Source organism: Panthera pardus, unplaced genomic scaffold, assembly GCF_024362965.1.
Source record: "Panthera pardus isolate Hobbes unplaced genomic scaffold, ASM2436296v1 HiC_scaffold_8, whole genome shotgun sequence".
Classification (NCBI taxonomy): Eukaryota; Metazoa; Chordata; class Mammalia; order Carnivora; family Felidae; genus Panthera; species Panthera pardus.
Window position 1 is genome coordinate 40942696 of NW_026527013.1, and position 21041 is coordinate 40963736.

Consider the following 21041-nt stretch of genomic DNA (forward strand, 5'->3'; position numbering starts at 1 on the left):
CTACTCATTCTTATCTACAGGATAAATGGGCCAGGTTGAGGCTTTCTGCAAGACAGGAGTCAAAATGGAGGATTAAATGGTGAGTTTGATGCCTTATTCTTTCTTCACTGATAGACATTTGTTTCACGTCTGTCTTTTGGTTTTGGGCAGAATGCAGGTATTGGATGATCTGACTTATATATTCGCAAGGAAGTAGATAATGTAATGGAAGTAAAAAATAAACACTGAAAAAGGCTTTTATTTTAGCACCACTGCAAAAAAAAAAATGAGGAATCACTTCAAAACATGTCAAATAGAAAATAATAATTTATTTTAACTTCATTTTACTTAATGTTTGTAACTAATCATGATTTCATGAGCTTGCTTGTAAAACTCTGTCCCTTCAAATCTACAAAGCAAAGGTTTACTACAATGAGCACTTAAAATTCCACAAACCATCTCCATCCACAACTTTCCTGTACATGCAAATTCTTCCATTGGGCTGCAATATTTGCAAACATGCTTTAAACTTCCATAAAGCTGCATGATATTTTGCTTTCTGTTAAAACCTTTACACACTCTTGGGAACTTTAACCAGAAAAATGTTTAAATGTGTATCCCAACTCTAAACACTGCTGGTTTGGTTATGTATATTAAATCATTAACCACACAGTTTGGTAGTGTTGAGTTGAAGCCTTGACCTAAATTATATATTAATGGTCACTCATATGAAACACATCCAACAAAGTAACATTATAAAATAGAGTTCCATTAAAAATACACACTGGCAGTTGTATCTGTGTTTTTGGCAGGAAAAAAAAAAAGCGTGTTTAACTTTTTTATATGAATATAGTTTTAAACAAATTATTCTGTGAAAGTATGCTTAATAAAAAGATCTTTTTGAAATTTAAACACTTTATGTAAAAGGTAGGAAGTAAAAAAGTACAATTGCTATTTGAAAAAAGCTCTGTTTGTTAATATTGCCTTTGTTAAGGGTGGTTTTTCTCCACTTAAAATAGAGCTAGTTGCAGAGCTGGCCAATCTGGACTATAAACAGGATGACCGTATTTATCTTATATACAAAAACTTGCCGCATTGAACGAGGCAGGAATTTCTACCCCAACGGTAGCGTTCTCTTTTATGTACACGACGCAGAAGTGAAAATTATACAGTAGTCACGGATAAGAAGGAATTGTATACTCTCGTGCCATCTGGTGATTTTGTGCCGTGGGTTAAGAGTTCCTGGATTGTCATCCAATTATCAAATATCTTTTTATTCCTCTTCTTCATCATCTTTTTGTGGCTCAGTTCAAGGATGTTCATCTCCTTCCTGTCGTCGGCCGCTTGCTGCTCCTTGAGGCAATCCAGCCGGCTCTGCATCATGAACTCGCGCCTGCGCCTCTGCTCCTTGGCCTTCACCACGTGCTGCTTCCTCTCCTCTTTGCTCCAGTAGCGCCCCAGCTTGAGCTCGCTCACGGCATCGTCGTCAGTGGTCATGCCGCTGCGCTCCTCGCGGATCTTGAGGGCGCGCTCCCGCAGCAGGCGGTCCCGCACCGGCCGCTTGGTGATGTAGCGCGTGCCGTCGCTGCGGACCTTCACTTTCCACTCCATCCTGGCTTCCGCCTGGCCGGCCGAGTTCAGGTCCTTGCACATGCTCACCAGGCTCATCTGGCTCTGCGCGTACTCCACGGCCGACTTCTGCTGGATCAGCTGCATGTAGCTCTGGTAGTGCTGCGCGTGCGCCGGGATGTGGGCGTGTTTGTAGGGCGAGTGGGGGAAGGGGGACAGGTACGAGCCGGCCAGCTTCGGGCCGGGGCTGGGACTCCCGCTGTCATCGCTGGGCCTCCGCTCCCTGCTCTCGGGGGCCTGGCTGGTCCCCAGCTCTTGAGGAGGAGGGGGGCTGTAGCTGGCGCTGCCCACCTCGGGATCTTCGGTGATGGCCAGCAGGTTCTTGGGGGACGGCCCGTAAGCTTCCGTGGTCCCCACGGCCCCCTCGCTGCTGCCCTCTGCCACTCTCCTCAAGGAGTTGTCGGGGGACATTTCCAAGGTGAGCGGGGTGCTCCGGCAGCTCTCCCCCGTGTTGTAGGCGCTCGAGCTGTCTTTGTCGGATTTCTCCGGGAGCTCGGTGATGTCCGACAGCTCGTGCCTGCGGACATCGATACTGGTGTTGTAGTTGCGGAAGCCGCTGTTGTGCAGCATCCAGGACTCGCGGTACTGCTCCCGGAGCTGCTGCATCTTGTGCGCGCGCACGATGCTCAGGCATTCCAGCTCGATGCTGCGCAGCTCCTCGTTCAGCAGCTCCAGCTCTTTGTCCACGCTCTCGGGGTCGCTCTTGCTGGCGTCCAGGGGGCTACTGGCGTAGTACAGGCTGTAGGGGTTGCTGTTCTTGGCCTGGCACTTGAGCTCCAGGAGCTCCCGGAAGCGCTCGCACTCGTCCACGGGGATGCCCAGGTAGTCGGCGTCAGCGCAGTCGGCAGACAGGAAGGACTCATTGCTAAACGGCAGGTCGCCGCTGCCCAGGGTGTCCTGGCTGCAAGTGAGCTTCCTCTGCCCGGCCAGCGGGGTGGATGACGCAGTGGCATCGTCGACGTTGTTCTCCTGCTCCGAGCTCTCATCGTTGCGTGTGCTCTCGTCTGTCCGTCCCACGCCGCTGTCCTTCTCGTGCTGATTGGACAGGATGGTGGCGGTGTCTGTGGTTCCCCCGTCTTCCTCATGCTTCTTCTGGAACAAGAACAAACGGCCAAAATGAGGGAGGCCCCGCCCGTGGTTACCAGGTTCCACCTTTCCTGTAGGGCAAGGGTTTTTCAGGACAGGGCTTTCTAAGGCTCAGGGGCAGCATATGGGATCAGTACTAGTTCAACGATCTGGCCAGATCGACTGGTGCTAAACTCCTACACTTCTCCTCACTTTTCCTGTCTAAGCAGAGGGGAAGAGTCACTTTACCTCAGTGAATGATCCTAGCCATTCAAGGTCCCAGTGCATGGAGAGCAGGAAGCCTACAGGACCTTATTACTCAATTAGTACTTTATCAGGACTCTGACCACGGAGGGGGAACGGAAGGGGGCTAAAACAATCTAAGCAGCTCAGGCAACACCCAGAGAATTGCTCTACTTTTGAAAACATGACTTCATGTTTTCTGACCTGCTTTAGAGCTGGCCCGTGTGTTTTCCCAACAGCCAGCAAGTCAGCTGTACCTCCCATTACTGCTCAGCTTTAAAAGCCAAGCTGCACTCCCTTGGCCGGTGAGAGTATCAGCTTGCATTTTGTTGGTGTGCAAACAGAAAAGCACTTCATTTTCTTGCTGCCTTCTGGGCCGGTGGGTTTCTGATGGTCTTTCACATCATGAGGGAGATGGAGGGTGCACATTTTGCCATCGCTCAGAGGGGTGAGGGGCCGTGGCCTTACCTGCTGCAGCATGCTGGCGGTGAACTGCATGGCCTGCTGGTGTTGCTCCTCAAGCATGTCCATGTGCAGGTGGTCCAGAAAGTCGTTTCTGTCATCGTCCATCCAGCCCTCGTCCAGCTGCGGAGAAGAAGCAACAGCCACCACAGGCCTCAGAAAAGATTCCTTTTGTTTTCATTTTACTTACTTTTTAAAAGCAAGGGTATTACCCTGGGAGAAGGGGAGAAGGCTCCCTCTTGCAGGAGTCATCAAAGTGCAATGTGCCCGTTGGTTTGGTGTCCATCAGAAAACTGGCATCTTTCACGTGAAAGAGACCTTCGACCCTATACCATGTCTGGCCAAGTCTCTGGTGTCCATGGTTTTATTTTTGCAGGGTGACACCCTTGCATCCCTAGCAGCTACCGTCAGTGGAGCAGGCCCGCTGTGTTCGGGGGTCAGGTCGGGCCAGCCCTGTCTCCTGGCCTACACACAAGGTTAGCAGGCCCTGAAGAGTGTCTAGTTGTGGTATGGGAAGAGTTCTTTTTGACACAGAAAATAGGTGTGCTAAAACTAGCTGCCTGGGGCAAGGCTCATCACTCGTTATTAGGCCAGGATCTTCCTAGCACAGACTCTTCAGGGAGCTGAGATCTTACAGCCCGTGGGCTGAATGTGGCCTGCTGTTTGTGGCCACTTCTGTGCTCCAATGGCAGAGTCTAGCAATTGCACTGGAGACTATATGGCCCCCAAAGCCAAACATATTTATTATTTGGCCTTTTGAGAAAAAGAAAGAAAATAAGAATAGTTCTTTAGTTTTATAAAATAAAAATTGTATTTGATGTGTAAGATGTACATCGTGATTTAACATACATAAATGTAGTGCAATGATTCCTACAATCCACCTAATAACATAGCATTTCCTCACACAGCTACTTTTTTCGTGTGATGAGACTATCCAAACTCTCAGCCAAGCTGTAGTAGCTATGCAGTGTTACCACAGCCATCATGTGGTAGGTTCCCTTGGCTCTTGGGTTAGAATTGAGGTCCACACAGTGGATCTAGGCTGAAACATTTGTCAAACTTTAGAAACTCAAACATCTTGATGGTTATGACCCCAGCTGTGTTTTCCATTCCATTATATTTCCTTCTCCTCCCTCATTCCCATGCTAATGAGCCTGCTGGGCCTGTGGTATAAATGCCAGGCTGCATGTCAGGGGTCTCCTTACACAGATTTTAGGTCACATCAAATGAGACTACTTTTTCAGGGTACATAGTGCCTTCAAATTCAAACTCAATGCTTGGGCAGTGGTCCATAGGGCCAACAGACTTGGGTTTTTGGTTTTAGAAGCACAGACCCAGGGCGCCTCGGTGGCTCAGTTGGTTGCAGGTCAGCTCAGATCATGATCTCACAGTCTGTGAGTTTGAGCTCCACGTCGGGCTCTGTGCTGATGGCTCGGAGCCTGCTTGGGGTTCTGTGTCTCCCTCTCTCTGCCCTTCCCCTGCTCATGCTCTATGTCTCAAAAATAAAGTATTGTATGGAAACCAATCTGACAATAAATTGCATATTAAAAAAAAAAAAGAAACCCAAATGCTCAGTATGCCACGGACTTCAACTTTGTATATTAAAGATTTAATAAAATGAAGGAGATCCAAATAAAAAAATAAATTTAAGAAATACAGACCCTGCTTCATTGGCAGCAAGTTGACTCACCTGGAGTTCAGGCCTTGCAATCAGCAAAGAAAAGTTCTTGTTTTCTTCACTGGTTAGAAGAGCCACAGCCTCTTCACGGTTCTGCACCTCTATCCCATTAATCTTTAAAAAAAAAAAGAAAAGTGATGAGGCATCGGAGGGGTGGACAACAGCATAATTAGTTCACCCAAAATCATTCCGTACTGTTCCAGGCGGCTGTGTCACCCAGTCACAGCTGGAACACCGAACTTCCACAGAGCTTAAAAAGGATGCTCATTTTCAGAAGGAAAGGCCCTGCTCAGACTAGTCTGTCACTGTGACAGGTGTACAAGGCTACTAATGTGGAAGCTCCTTGAACAGAAGTCGCTGAGACTCCAGAAGGCAGACTGAGAAAAATCACCATGTTGTGAAGAGGGAACAGCTGAGCAATTTCATCAGACAGAATACTCAGGCAGGAACCGAAAGGGAATTATTACAGACACTCATTATTACAGATCTTTTCAGAGACTATGGGAGAAAAAGCAGCAGCAGGTGTGATGTGACCACTACGGAAGGGGAAGGCACATAAGGAAATGGCATTACATGTGGTGTTTTGGGTGCCCGTTTGGTACCTGAACCTTTTTTAGGTGGGACGGAAAGTCTAGTGAGGGGGACTCTCTCACACCTGGTATGGAGGTGTCAGTCCCAAGGCAGAGGATTCCTCCAGGGGGCACAGGGATGGTCCCACTGAACAGGAAGGTGAGCCTGCCACTCAACTCCTTATGCCAGGGAACCAGGAGGCAGCAAAGGGGTGACTTGGGGTGACTGAACCCAGTTACCAGTGGAGACAGGCAGGGCCATGTCCGGAACCCAGTACTTCCATGCCCCGTAGTGAAGGCTAATGGAAAGCTATAGCATCCCCAAACACAGGACTGCAGGTGCATCAGCACATTTAGGAATCAAGGTCTGGGTTACTCTACCAGGAAAGGGTTCTTAAGCAGCTGAGGTTTGGGATGAAGTCTGAGGAAATGCAGAATAAGCAGTGGAAGAAGAAAATAAAAATTACTCGTGGTGAGGGGTGTAATGGCAGATATAAACATGGTGGGTTAGAAATGAGATGGTGTGACTGAGAAGAGGCAGACGCTAAGCCCTGTGGCAAAGAATCTCAATTTCTGTGAGATTAAAACAGACTGCTGTTGAAACAAGCCAGTCTCATTTTGGGTCCAAAGAGCATTCGGGGTCCTGGTGAAGAAACTACCCATAGAAGCCATTCTATGGTATGGTGGCATTCAACTCATGAAATTTAAAATGCTTCTCCATCTATCTTACTAAATTTGCCCAAGATGTTTCTATTTTCGGGGCAAGACCAACCTTGACACATGTGCTCCAAAATTAAATTTTAATAAAAGGGAGGAGGCACCTGGGTGGCTCAGTCAGTTAAACATGGGACTTCGGCTCAGGTCATGATCTCACTGTTCGTGGGTTCGAGCCCCACGTTGGGCTCTGTGCTGACAGCTCACAGCCTGGAGCCTGCTTCAGATTCTGTGTCTCCCTCTCTCAAAAATAAAAAACATTAAAAAAATTTTTAAAACAAGAATTATTTTGGTTCACAAGTGGCCAAGATTACTGGCTTGACCTGGGCCCCTGCTGGGTGGTCTTTGACCAAAGAGAATGAAAGGAAATGAGGTTCGCCTTCTGTAAGGTGCTGGGGCACTCTCTCCCGTTTGTCCTAGGCCTCCCCACTCCCTGATGCATCTTACTTTCTGGGGCTTGTGATTCACTCATTCATTTAACTTGTCTGGCCTCACTATATACCACATCTGATTTGGTAATCCTGGTTCTTTAACCTCTTCAGCCCTAAAGCTATTGACGTAATCCATAAAATGTGCTCTCCACTGTCAGGCAGGGGACGAAGCTGCTGGCTGGAAGCTGACGTACCTGGATAATGCGATCTCCTTCTCGGATGCGCCCATCCTTGGCCGCGATGCTGTTGGGGTCGATCTGAAACAACACAATGAATATGTCAGCACAGAATGGAGAACTAAGACACGTATAGAAATAAACAAGACTTAGTGTCATGCAAGGAGAGACCAGCATGGATCGCTCTGTTTCCAAGTCCTTTCCTGGGCGTGCTCTCGGATGCTTGCATAGCATCCCTGTTACGTGGCAGTGTGTGCAGACCCTGGGGACTTAAGGGATGGAGAGGCACAGCTGACTTGTGTTGCATTCACAGAAATGAAAACCAGTGTGATGCAGAACAGGTTCAAGGGTACCCTTCGCTATGTTGTTCATCATCAGCCATTGCCTTGATTATTGTACTAAATGCTTCAATTTTGGAAAACAACTTTAAAAACAAAATATAATTGAGACAGACAGGATTAAGTATGGGAAAAATCCCTCCAAATTCAGTCATAGAGGACCTTCTTAAGCTTGGTGAACATAGTACATCCAAAGGAATAATTATTAAGCCTAGTAAACATAACTCTTTGTTCTTCCCACAGAGAGAGGTTTTATTTCCTCACGCAGTTGAGTGTCTGTGCTTGCAGACATGGGAGTATATGGGAAGGGATCCATGCTGACAGCAGTGGCTTTGCATTGTCTTCTCTAATAAGATCAAAATAGCTTCCATCTATGTACTTTGAAGATGCATTTAACTTACATGAAATCAACTATATACACATTCAACCAAAAGGAAAAAAAAAAGAGTAAGAGATAAAGAAATATTTTAAAAAGTGTAAATGATTCCATCCACCATCCCATTCAATGAACACGAGAAGGGAAATGTGAATCTGCTCTTCTTCCCCTGGGGCTGAACACACAAAACCATGTAAACGGCTCCGTTTTATGGCCGATTTGCAGGCTTCTCCAGGGTAATTTTGCCTTATGTGCTGACATTTGAACTTAACTCCCATGTAAAGACGTAACTCCAAGGACTGTGTGATGAAGGGGACAAAGACATTTGTGTCTTTCCAAAGACTTCTCAATGAGCCAGAGGTAAGGCTGGGTAATATATAATAGAAAAAAAAAAAAAAACCCTCCTCTGGTCTTGAGACGATAGTTAGAAATACTCAGCCTTCATACCTCACTTATATAAATCCCAATGTCCTCTTCATCGTCTGTCCGGTAGCACACTGTGAGGCCCAGCTTGTCCTGGCTGTTCATTCTGTAGAGGTCTACTTCCTAGACAAAGAAAGGGCATTTCTAGTGAGCCTCAGAAGGTGGGGGGGGGGGGAGGGGAGGGCTGGGAAGGGTCAAAGGCTTAAAAAATATTTTGTTTCAATGATGAACTGGATTTCTTTGTATTTGAGTGTGTAGAGCGGTTAACTTACTAAACAAAAAGTGATTATGAACACAGGATCAATGCCCACGGCATTTCTGACCTTTCAGTCAATATAAAGTCATTTTGAAAATAGTTATTTTATTGATCCCCCAAAAGAAAAATTACCTATATTTCACTCAATGTCAAGACTTCTGGGGTAGGGCTTTTAAAAAGCATTTTTTCAATGTCTGCCACAAACGAGAATATTTCCAAAGGCCCAAACCATCCAGCCATTTCAGTACAAATGTTTCCAATGTGTTCAGTTAGATTATTTCACGTTGCATTCCCTTAACATTCACAGTAATAGAACTTGCAAACAGATTACACATAAATTGATCCAAGAAAGGAGGGTAACGTGATAGCACGCAATTAATGCTTTCCACAACAGCTGTGATATTTACAGTAGAGAAATTAGTTTCAGCCGCTATTACCGCAAATTAAATAAGATAAAAGCAAAGTGAGCCCAAATGTGAGACACATGAGCACTGGGAACGTCCCTGTATATGCCAGTTAGTCTGCGCTTCAGAATGAAGTCAGAACTTTGAAAATTGTTGGAGCCTTGGGACGAAGTTCTGGGTTTTCTGCAAGTATTAATAGGCCACATTGCCTTCTCTCCCACACTGCCAACTACCCCGATGACATTCTGCAGCAGTAAGCCACAGGCCTGTTTGAAGGGCTGCCTGATAAGGTCTCCACCAGGTCTCTTGGCCTGGTTTTTACTGTTGACTGCTTGCCAACCAGGAGGGTGAAGGCACTCAGAGAGAATGGGACTTCGAAACCACGGTCTCTGGGGACCACTTCCTCTCTCTCTACTCTTCCTGGCAGGTAAGGATGCACTTGTTTTTGTGGGAAAGCTCAAAGCAGTTATACAACAGATACTTCCTGAACCCTCCCTTGTGAAAGGCAGGGTACCCAACACCATGGACATTTTCAAGGCTGAAGAATAGTGGGTACAAATGTCCTGGGCCAGTAATGCCAAAGCCCTGTGTGCAAGGGAGAGAGAGGCAGGCCGAGCATGGCCAGGTATGAGGACAGATTAGGTGGGACCCCATAGGCCAGCGTGAAGAGCTCTGATCTTACCTCAGCATCGTGGGAACCAGTGAAAAAGTTTTAAGTGACGACTGTCCCAATCTGACTAGTTTCCGCAGAATTTCTGGCTGACAGATGGGAGTATCATGTGGTGGTAAAGAATTGGGGCTGTGAAGACAGGCTGACCTGTGTTCAGATCCCAAATCCACCTCCTTCTAGTATCTTTGTCATGTACTTGTTGCTGTATCTAAGTGTCACTAGGAATTGCCACCCTGCTGCCTTAGGCAGGGTCAAGACTCATTGAGGTTAAGGCATGCAGAACTCTTAGCACAATGCCTGGCCTACAGAAAGCCAATAGGAAATGGGAGTGTAATAATCACTGCAGGGGTGTTTACGTGCCTCAAGTCCCAGAAATTGCTTATAGCAGAGTGGGTACATCTGCCTCACCCCCCCATAAGATGGCTTTATTTCCTGAACACTGACATGTTAGACTTCTAATTATAGCTTTAGCAATATGGCAAATTTTCATTAAATGAAATCCCTTTCATTTCTGATACTTGAATTGGATGGAAATTTCTCATGTTTTGAGAACTGGACTTAAGCACAGTAATGGGGGAAGTGTGAGTTTAAGGGTCACTATTTAACTACAAGGGCCAATTCTTCCCAAATCCTTTGGAGTAACCAAATTGCATACCTCAAATATATTGTTAGTCACACATCCTCCTCTTATGTTTCAAACACATGCCCACATCTGTCTCAGGTTACTCTTCATTTGGGTCTGGGTAAGAGCAAAGACTCTCTCTGTTTTAGCCCTTCCCAAGGTTAGTGCAAATCAGCGGAATTTCCTGATGATTTGTTTGGGTCCAAATGCACAACTGTAGCCAAATGCTACTACCACAGAGCCCTGTGCTATGTATCATGGTGGAAGCCAGATGGTTTTGGAACAGGTCCATGTGCAACCAAAGCAGAGAGAGAGAAATGGAAAGGTTATAGGAAGAAAAATGAGCCAATAAATGTTGTGATATTCCTTTTAACAGAATTGAAAACAGTAATAAGAGTTATAGCTTTTTCCAAATAATTGAGCCACCAAGGTGAATATCTAAGCATAAAAGATATCAGAGTTCACATGTGCTTCCAAGTGTGGTTGTGAGGAAGTCAGTGCAGGCATTGAAGGAAGTGTTCAGAAACTATTACAGCATTTGGTCATAATATCCAAGAACAAGATTTGCAGGCTTGTCTCATTGGCCAAATTGTCTATCGGTTCAGGTACTATGGACTCAAGTGGCAAGCTGTATATGGGGTGAGCTATATGGTCTCACATGGTACAACCACATATTGGTAACACACTGAAAATTAAACCAACTGGTCGACCTGGTCATCATCGTTTTTCATTGCAGACAGTCTGAGAAGCACAGCTCTGTGAGGACTCCATTTTGAGAACCCAGGAAAGTGAAAAGTCTAGAAATCATGTTTTAGAAAAGAACAGCATAATGTACTATGGTTATTCAAATGAAGAAGGAAGACTCATAAGGAATGTGACAGCTGAAGGTCTGCTATGTAAAAAATGATTACCTTTATTTGGCCTAGTTCCCAACATGTAGTCAGCTATCTTAAGGGCTAAGTAAATGATTTCGATAAAAACCTAACGTGAAAATCATTTCTACTATGTTTTTTCAGTTAGTGTTTTGACTGACAGATAAGTTGGAAAACGATGGAACTATAAATGTGGACATTAGTTGATGTTGCCATTGGTAGGGGGACTGTTTCCCTTCTGAATCTGCCAGTTCCTTTCAACAAATCTTTGATAACCAGGGAGAAAACTTTCTTGCAACAAAATGTCAGACTGGTGGTACAAAATGTCAGACTTGAGGAATACATCCTCAAGTGTTAGTTGCTTTAAAACAATATTCCTGAATCCCTGATAAGTGAATCAAAGATACTACATTATACTCTCCTTGAACACATTTTATATTCTGTCATTAACCCCACATGTGATTAGCCGGTTAATAATAGTTTTCCAATAAATACTGTTGGAAATTACACACAATACATGATGGTCAAACATTCCCACTTTTTTGCAAGGGAGACAAGAGGTTCTCATTACCCCATCTACTCCTAGGTAGTGATGCACTGAGAATGCAGTGCTCCCTTCCTACAGCAGAAAGATTTAGCCGACATTGCATTTAGCCTTTAAATCCTATTGCAAATCCTCCCAGGGCAGACTGTGAGGGTGACAGTCACATTTTCACTTTGGCCAGATTTGACTTAAATATCACAAAAGCCAAATTCCATCCTTGACATGGATACGAAGCTGGTTCTAGCATGACACCCACACCATGTGACAGGGCAGAGCACAGAAGCCAGCTCTAATCCGAAACACTTGCCTTGAGAATGTTAAAGCTTTGTCTTCCAGCCCCAATTCCACTTGGCTGTGAAGCAAACTTTAGGACTTGCTTTCTAAAAGAGATTCAAGAATGGGAGGGTAATTCTAGTTTAAGGCTAGTCCTTTGGGAACAGCTTTCTGTCTTAGAAATCATCTGGTTTTAAAAAGGATGAGTGGTACCGGATGAATAATGTTGATATTACATTTCAAGCAATAATAAAGGAAGGGGTATTCTGGAGTTTACTCCAGGTATGTACTTGACATTGATATTACCTAGGATGGCTTGGGCTATAATGTTTCCTTGTGTTAGCTGGATCTTCTGAGGAGCTCTAAACAAAAGCCAGGAAAATTTCATTAAGAAGGCATATGGTGTAACTTAGCTATGGTCACTCAATTTCCAAGGAGTGATTCAACATCCTAAAAAAGAGCCTGGTTGCTAATAGCTAAGCAAAGAGCAAACCATAAAAGGTTTTCAGAAGCTCTAGAAAAACAACATAGTAAGTAAGAACTGCTACCACTACCATCTTGACTCTCTCTAAATCTGAGTTTTATCTTGGGTGCTCCTAAAGAAGATTATATTAAGGCAACAGTAGCTGTGTAATAACGTGTGCAGTAAAAAAGGATCTAGCCAAATACACTGTGCACAGTAGGTGCTCAAAATTCAATAAAAGAGCTTGAGATTGCAAGGCAGAAAAAAATCCAAATGAAAACCAATCCTGGCTCTGCCACTCACAAGCTAGACTGTCCTGGGAAAGTCACTTCACTTCTCTGAAACTTCTCAGCTATTCTACAATTTCATAACCAGATATGGTGTTTGGGGGCTTAGCAGACAGTTCTCCAAGCTCAATGGGTGGTTTGTAAATTCTCAACATCGCATTCTGACTCCAAGCTAAAGGCAGAGCCTTACGCAACTGAGCACATCACTGAAAGCTTAGAGGTTATCAATACATATCTGTCTGTGATGATGGAGATAAGATTTCAAAGAAGACCATTAATCAAACTGGTATGAATAATGTATTAGCATTATCTGGATTACAGCTCCCCCACCACCGGTGTCCTGTTGCTTACTGGTCTAGATGGACTGTTGGATAAAAATGAACTGCTAAGCCTGACATTTCAGATGAAATTGAAACGATAGCCCAATTAAGAGAATTAATGGGGCCATTCCACCTGGGTGATTCAAGCTTTCTGTTTCAACGTCAGCCACTTTAATCAGAGGGGATCCTAGAGACTAATTTCAATGGCTTATCCCACTCTGGGAAGACGAGTCACTGAAGCATAACTCTACCTTATCGGTTCAGAACTGCTGTGCATATTTCTTTAAATTATCTCAACCCTTTCTGTGTCTGCATAGGGCTAAATGCAACACAGAGGTGTCTCTAAACAGGCTGCACTTCCCTTCAAAAACCTTCATTTGAGATACGGTAACAAGGTATTTATTCCTTCACTCAACAAATGATCACAAGTTACCTACTATGTGCCAAGCGCTATCCAGGCATGAGGAGTGTAGGTGCGAACGATTTGGACAAGAGCCCAGCTCTCATGGGACTTGTATTCTAGTGGAGGAGCCAGACAATAAGTAAGAGATGGCACTAATGGGGCAGGGATGCTGTGCTCGGGAAGCCTCCCTGGAGGTGACATTTGGACAAAAGGCGGTGCCAGACTGGGCCACACTAAGATCTAGGCAGGGGCTATTTGGACCAAGAGAAGAGTGGGTGGAAGGTTTTGGTGTGTACATAGTAGTCTGAAGAATGGTAAAGTGCTGATTATACTAATAGGGTGAGGAGGCCAACTCAGGGAAGGCAGGGCTGACTGTGGAAGGTTCCCCGGAGAAACCCTTAAAGGCTAAAGAAAAAAGTATAGATTCGCTGAGGCATCCTGTATCTTCTTCAGGACAATTCCAAATCCCTAATGATCTACTTAGATTATTCAAATGAAACCAGGTTTGGAGGTCATTTTAGTCTCCCCGTTGAAACCAGCTTTCTTCTCTTTTCTCACCTCAAAATTACATCATCAGAACACAACATAGGTGAGGGGAGCCTCACAGCGTGGAGAGGTGGCTACTGATGAAGCAACTGGGAAATTAAAACAATAGATTAAGGAAAAAACCTTCTTCAGACATCTATTTTCCTTCTTAATTGCCTACAGGAAGATCTAGAACAGGTGTTCAGTACCTGAAAATTTATGGGTAATTATGTGGCTGCTCAACCCTTGGGTATACTTGGGTATAATCCTTTTAGCTTTACACAGTTTCACAATAACAGGGAATTGACACTTGCCTAAATACGATCATTTTGTGTGCTTTAAAAGACAGAACATCTGTTTTTCTCTACGCGTGTGCTTCAGTATTATCCCAATACACTCATGTAGTTTCCTCCTATATAATAATCCATGGAACTAGTTATCTTTCAAAAGGTGTGGAACGTTGATGTCATTCGATGCAGAGGCTGAGTGGTGTGTTAACAGTGGACCCCCAACCCAAAACACACTCTTTTTGTAATCTCACCCCAAAGCGGGGGAATACAAGGGGATGGAATGTAGCAGAGACAGACTAGACTGTTGGCTGTTCTAAGAAATCTCTGAAAAGCAGGAGATGACAGGTATGTGCCAGTCTCCCTAAAAACCGGGTCTGTTTTAGCAAACCCAATTCTTGGCACTGAGGTTGGTTTATTAACATTCTGGAACTGACCAGACTACCTTCCAAAGCCTCTGAAACAGGGCAGTACTGGAGGTACAGACATCGTTCTCTTCCTGAGAAAATGCAACAGTAAGCTCCAGGAAGACTCTGGAGTCTTTCCCACTGGACTTAGAATAGACCTTTCATCCAAAACCACCAGGTTCACTTTATGAGATGTGCTTAGTTAAGAGAAATCACCTGGTGACAACTAAGCTGGTAAGAACAAAAGTCCAAATGTGAGAGCAGCCTTCCTGCCTGGCATGGACTCATGACCATATATTGGTTTTCTCAGAAGATGCCAAGCTCACGTCTGACAATCCTAATGGCTAATGAGCCACAAGGGGCTTCAACTCCTTAAGTGCAAGCAGGGTGGTGACTTCCTGATTTGGCATTTCTGGCACCAGTGTATTCAGTGTAACAGATGATCAGTGAAAGCAGGCAAGTAGAAATGAAAATAATCATGGATTTAGCAAAGTCTCAAGGCATCAAAGGTCCAACTTAAAACATTCAACTAATCTCTTAAATACTTGGGGTTGTTGGCCTCTGCTTTTTAATCATGAAAAGAAGAAAGTCTTAGCATAGTGCTGCATGTCTACAGGGGGCGGAGTCATTTCTAGTCCATAGGACTTCACTCTGCCCCGGGGAAGCGTAGATGGCATTGGAGTCTTGGAGGCACATCTTTACATGAGAGTGGATGAAATGGGCAACCAAAGCCCCACTGCTTTGACCCATGACAAGAGCACACGGAAGCTTGGACTTCTTCACCTCGACGTCAGGCCTCCTCCAGCTTTAATGTGCAACGAGGCACCCGGACATCTTGTTAAAATGCAGATTCTGACTTGGTAGTTTTAAACGCCAAGATTCTGCATTTCTTGCCTTCTCCCAGGTGATTCTGTGCTGTTCCTATCACACATTTTGAATAACAAGGTTCTAGGGAACGGTTTTAGAGTGGCGTCTACCAAAAGCAAGATGTTTGAAGATAGTTCACACTGAGAAAGTTACTTCGTTTACTAAGGCAGACTCAGTCTGGCTAGTCTTCACAGATCTTTAACACAAGCCAATCTCTTAAGAAAGAGAAAAAGAAGGAGTAGGGCAAATCAGCCCCAGGCTCCCAGTCCTTGCCAGGCACCACCAATTAACACTAGGATGCGGTAACACTGCCTTATGTCCACTGTCTATATTGTATAGCACCTTCTATTTATGGCAGTGATGCTGATTTTCTGTTGGAGATAGTTATAGAGAATTTCCTTTAGAATAAATTTACCTTGGTTTAAGTGAGTTGGATTAAAGCAAAATAGAAAGTAAACAATGATTCTGGTGGTATTCAGATGTAACAAACTGTAAGGCAGAATGGGCCAGATTGGACAGATACTGTAGGAACTCAATGACCTTCCAGAAACCATCTGCAGGCTTTTTTAGACATGAGCATGTTTCTAGGAAGAAACCATAGCTTCCATCAGGCTCTCGAAAGTGTTAGACACTAAAATAGAACTCAAGAACTCACTGCTATCAACTCAAGTTTAACTAAGTGCCCATGACTTACCAAGTCTACACTATACAGCTGACTCTTGAACAACATGGGTTTCAACTGTGTGGGTCCACCTACATGTGGACTGTTTTCGATAACTACAATAAGGTACTGGAAGAAATGTATTTTCTCTCCCTTATTTTCTTTTCTCTACTTACCCAATTACAAGAATACAGTATACAACACATGTAACATACAAAATACGTGTTATTCAACTATTTATGTTACTGGGAAGGCTTCTGGTCAACGGTAAGCTAATAGTTAAGTTTTTGGAGATTGAAAATGTAGACGTGGATTTTAGACTGTGTAGGAGGTCGGCACTCTTAATCCCTGTGTTGTTCAAAGGTCAAATGGGCTCCATAAATCTAGCTCCTGAGATATTTAATAGCTTTCTAAAGACCTCTGTCACAATTACATTGATCATCAAAAAGCAGTGTTGTCCTATAAAGATTATTAAATAGCCCTTCTTCTTGTAAAGCACCGTTCCAGAGAATTCTAGACCCAGGAAATGTTAACAGGTACCTGGCCAAAGAGAAACTGTTAGAGGAAGAGAAGTAGGTGTGCATAATTCTGCCTATTCAATTTTCTCCCCCTCTCCAGGGCATTTACCATGCTTTTTAACGTATTCAAGACTGACAAGTCCTCTATGACAAAAATCTGTTCACTGTGGTTCGCTCTGACAGTTCTCAAACATAGGTGATGTGGAACCACCTTTGCGAACACTGTGTATTAACACCATAAGAGCTAGCGTCCTAGGGGAGGCACTGGCTGCTTCATGAACTGGCCCTGAAGTTGGGGCGATGAGCCAAGTATAAATAAAAGGCAGAATCCTTAATTTCCTTGAAAGGCACAAGGCTACATTTCATGTAGCAGTCAGTGGATGGCAAGTGCTGTGGTCTACAGTTGATGACAAGCAGGAACCCCGGCAGTTTATAGAGTCAGAATTTCTGCCATTCCAGTTTAGACCATATGCATTTAGCAGGACATTTAAATTTTCAAAAAGAAATGTCCCGGAGTCAGTCATGACTTTAGTGCCAAATACACTGATTTTCTGCATTGGGCTATACGGGAGCAACCAGCGAAGACATTATTTGCACACTTCTTCAGCTGCTGTTCTGGAACAAAAACCCTTGGTAACTGTAAGGAAACCTGGACGAACACAGCTGTTTTCCACTTGTCTGCTGCTCAGCAACTCATCAACCTCACAGGTGTTGGTTGGTAGCCCAGATTACACGATGGTTGGCCATACAGCTGAATAAAGCATTACGGGACTTTTCCTGGCTTACCTTCTGATGGTGACACAGGGTTTACCCTTGACATCACGAATCTTTCTCAAAGGTCCCAATTATCCTATTCCGTAAAGTCACTTTTCAAAAAATGCTCTTGTATTTTTTGAAAACACTATGAAATACAGGAATCAGTGTTTACACAAAAGCATAAATAAATATATCTTGAAAGTTGGCTTTTCTCTTATTTTCTATCACTCTTACTAAATCACAAATGAGAACAACAACTCTGTAAACTGATGTCCTCCAGGGGAGGTGGGAGGGGGGACAGGTGATAGTGGAGGGGTATTAAGAGCACACTTACCGTGATAGGCACTGCGGTGCGTACAGAACTGCTGAATCACTATATCGTACACCTGAAACTAACCTAACACCGCAAGGTAGTTATACTGGAATAAAAATAAATTGAAAAAACCTGAGAGGCCAGTGTGACTACACATCATCTAGAATCTTGAGTCCTATTTGGCCTCAAGTAACACTTAAGGAGAGCCATGGATTTTCTAATTTTTTCAAGCTCAGTGTTAGTAAACTTTGGGCAAGCGCTTTGGTGTTGGTGTGGGCTAGCTAATCATTTATCCACCTATTCTTGCCTCTGAGTACAAAAGGTGATGACTTCAAGAGCAGAAAGGTAGGGAAGCTCACTGTAGTTGCAAGAATGTGTGGACTTGAGAGCCTGATGAAAAGGAGATTACACGAATTCAAAGATCTACAACAGGACTTACTACCCTATCATTTAAGTAATTTTAAAAAAATCCTCCATTTCTGCTTTGTGATCCAATTGTTATGCTCTGTTTTGAAGGGAGTTGGGAGAAAAGCTCAATTATGCCTTTAAATGCATGAGTGAAAGTAGTTCTTGTACAAAAATCCACTCACAGTGGCTATTTTACTAACATCCATAAACTACACTTAAAGGGAACTTGTCAGTCTTGGGAAGGAGCCCTAAATCTAGACAGGCTGTGCTTACCTCCAACTCCAGCTCCTCCCTGTCCATGTCCTGATGGATGCTTCCAATGTAGTCATTGGGGTCATAGTACTCGTGGGCTGAGGGATGCCTGCAAACAGAAGAGAGACCTTTCAGGCCCCTTGCACTTGGAAGTAGCTGCTTTCATTCCCCCCCTCCCCCCGCCCCGTGACAAGGGTCCGTTGTGATGTGGCACAAATTCTCCAGGGTGCTGTCTCAGCTTGCTTCTCCCTGCCTGTGTTTCCCAGCAGGGTCAGGACCTGCCCTGTAACACTTCTGTCCTCTGCACTAAAGTCTGTCCCCTTGGAAGAAGATGGAGATGACAGTGGGACAGCCTTAGGTGCTCCCAGGGACCATCCCCCAGTTGACTAGTCATGTGGGTCAACAGGACTCATTTCTGGTTTTGTTTTTTTTTTATGTTTATTTATTTTGAGAGAGAGTGTGAGTGGGGAAGGGGCAGAAAGAGATGGACAGAGAGAATCCCAAGCAGGCTCTGTACTGTCAGCACAGAGCCCAGTGCAGGGCCTGAACTCACCAACTGTGAGATCATGACCTGAGCCAAAACCAGGAGTCGGACACTTAACCGACTGAGCCACCCAGGCACTCCAAGAGGACTCATTTCTAACTCGAGGTTGGAGACATACTCCTATTTCCTGCTTATTGCTTCACCGATGGATTTTATCTTTGGGGAGAAAAAGGCTGGGCTTCAGGCTACATTCAAAGACATGTGTTGGCCTCTGAGTCAGGTCCAAAGGGACTGTGACAAAAAGTGCTATGCTGTCATCTAGGACAGTGTTTTCACAACTTTTGTCATTGTTCCCCAACAAGGAATACATTTGGCATGAAAACCTTGTATGCACATACAGGTATATAATGAGCATACATACATGCACACATAAAATGCATGAGTGATAAGCACACATGCATAGGCAGCCACTGCTCAGAGAACAGAAGCTTGAGTCTCTCTCTAGGACAACAGATGTGAAACACTATTTACAGAAACACTATACTATTTACACTATTTACAGAACCCACCAGCTCTCTGGAAATAACATTAACCGAACGTCTAGAAGCAAAGGCAGTGGGAATGATAAGAGGCTCGGCCGGCAACTTTGAAAGGTGCCAGATGTGGGCGGCAAGTTTCAGCCTGATTGTTGACTGTGGGCTCAAACCTTCTTGTTCTCAAAGGTCAGCACAGCAATCGATGGGCTCTGGTCTTCCCTCCCACGCACTTACTTTTGAAAAAACAGACCAGACATGAATGGTCATTCCAACGAGGGCTGGCTTTCAGTTTTCTGGACCTATCAGGGCCTATCAGGTAAACATACTGCCAGCACTTAAGGGGCTTTTAGTACTGAGGATGCTGTTGGAAGGCCTGGGCTTTCAAGCATCAAGTTAACACTCCCCTTTCAATCCTGATGCGTACTCTTGTTCTCCTCTGACCTTGCAGCCAGAACCTGGTCTGACCTCTGCACTCTACTGACATTTCTCAAGTTTCCCCTTGGGGGTAAGTCATGTCATGTTAACTAGACATAAGAGGAAATTAAAGGTCTGGTTTCTAAAAGGCCCATCACTGTGACAGTTCACCATCTGAGAGTCAGGACTTGCCATAAAGGCCTCATCAATACTGGGAGGCAGTTTTGGTCTATAAAGTCAAATAACTGGCATGAATGATGGTACTCAGTGAATCAGGCAATTCTTTCACAGGACCAACTGGGACGCAACCGAGCAGCGGTGACTAAGAGCTGGGAGTTGAGGTGATGCGGGACCTGCCTTTCAATCCGGCTACCTACGTAAGCTGAGGAGAACGGGTGAGCATGTGAGTTCCCCACTGCATGGGAGGGGCACTCGTGAGGCATAAATGAGCTAACAGTTCTTTGCACACTACCATGCACCCTGAGCATGGATGTGATCGGTGGCCCCTCCTTTCCCCTTACACACTGTCCACTGCAGCGGAGATGACTTTGTCGGGCCTGGGCAATCGACCCTGGGTTCCTATAACGGCTAACGGATAGCACCACGGGATGAAAGGCAAGCCTGTCTGGCACCTGACAGAACCACAGGGAACGTGTGCTCACTCCTGCTTCTGAGTTACTAGCAGAAACCCAACAGGTATCACTCAGAAGTTTGCCACAGAAGAGGAAAAACGCCCTTTAAAATAAAGCACAAGTCAATGATCTGAACAAGGAGCAAGACAGGAAGAGCTGGGAGTGACTCTCACATCACCTAGAGAGGCTGAGGTGGGGAAGTGGACACATTGCCCTCAAATATGCAAAATCACAAGGGAAAAGCTACGTTAAAGGGGCCGTCTTCTCAGCCAGTGGTCTGTCTTAAAAAATGTCTTGCTCTTCATTTTCTTCCCCTAAATATTTAATCTGTCACTGAATTAATGATGATTGCTGCTGCCACTTATTAGGGAGAAATTCCCACACATTATTTCCTTTAATCCAACACTGTACTCTAAATGCTATTACTATTTTTCCTCTATTAACACGGGATAAAGTAAATTACTCCAGCTGCCCAGCTAGGGATGAGTCTGAGCATCGGGCTTGTCTGACTGAAGGCTCTGAGCTCCTCTGTATCTCTGGCAGGAAGGACGGTAAGAGGAGAGTCATGTGGAGGGTGATTAATGTGGGGTGTTGGACCGCAGCTGTTACTTAATCGGTAAATTCGGTACTTATATGAGGCACGTGTGGGCTTATTAACACAGATCCAGGTTTGAAACGAGACCCAAGAAAGCAGAACGCACAACCTTCAGGGCTCTCTTTACGCTCCCAACGTACTTTGTTGTCTATTTAAAAGAATCATCAGCATTCCCTCTAGTTTTAACGC

General features: G+C 44.7%; 1 protein-coding gene across 2 annotated transcripts in view; it reads right to left on the reverse strand.

The window, feature by feature from the left end:
* Positions 1–288: 288 nt before the first annotated feature.
* The window catches only part of PDZRN3 (PDZ domain containing ring finger 3), a 240147-nt gene continuing 219394 nt past the window's right edge, over positions 289–21041 (reverse strand). For both annotated transcript variants that reach the window (XM_019428452.2, XM_019428454.2), the window contains 6 exons: positions 18213–18300; positions 8108–8206; positions 6965–7027; positions 5069–5170; positions 3385–3501; positions 289–2700 (listed from right to left, as the gene is read on the reverse strand). In XM_019428452.2, the coding sequence (XP_019283997.1) occupies positions 1144–2700; positions 3385–3501; positions 5069–5170; positions 6965–7027; positions 8108–8206; positions 18213–18300 (2026 nt within the window). In that variant the 3' untranslated portion in view covers positions 289–1143. The remainder of the gene's footprint in view (positions 2701–3384; positions 3502–5068; positions 5171–6964; positions 7028–8107; positions 8207–18212; positions 18301–21041) is intronic.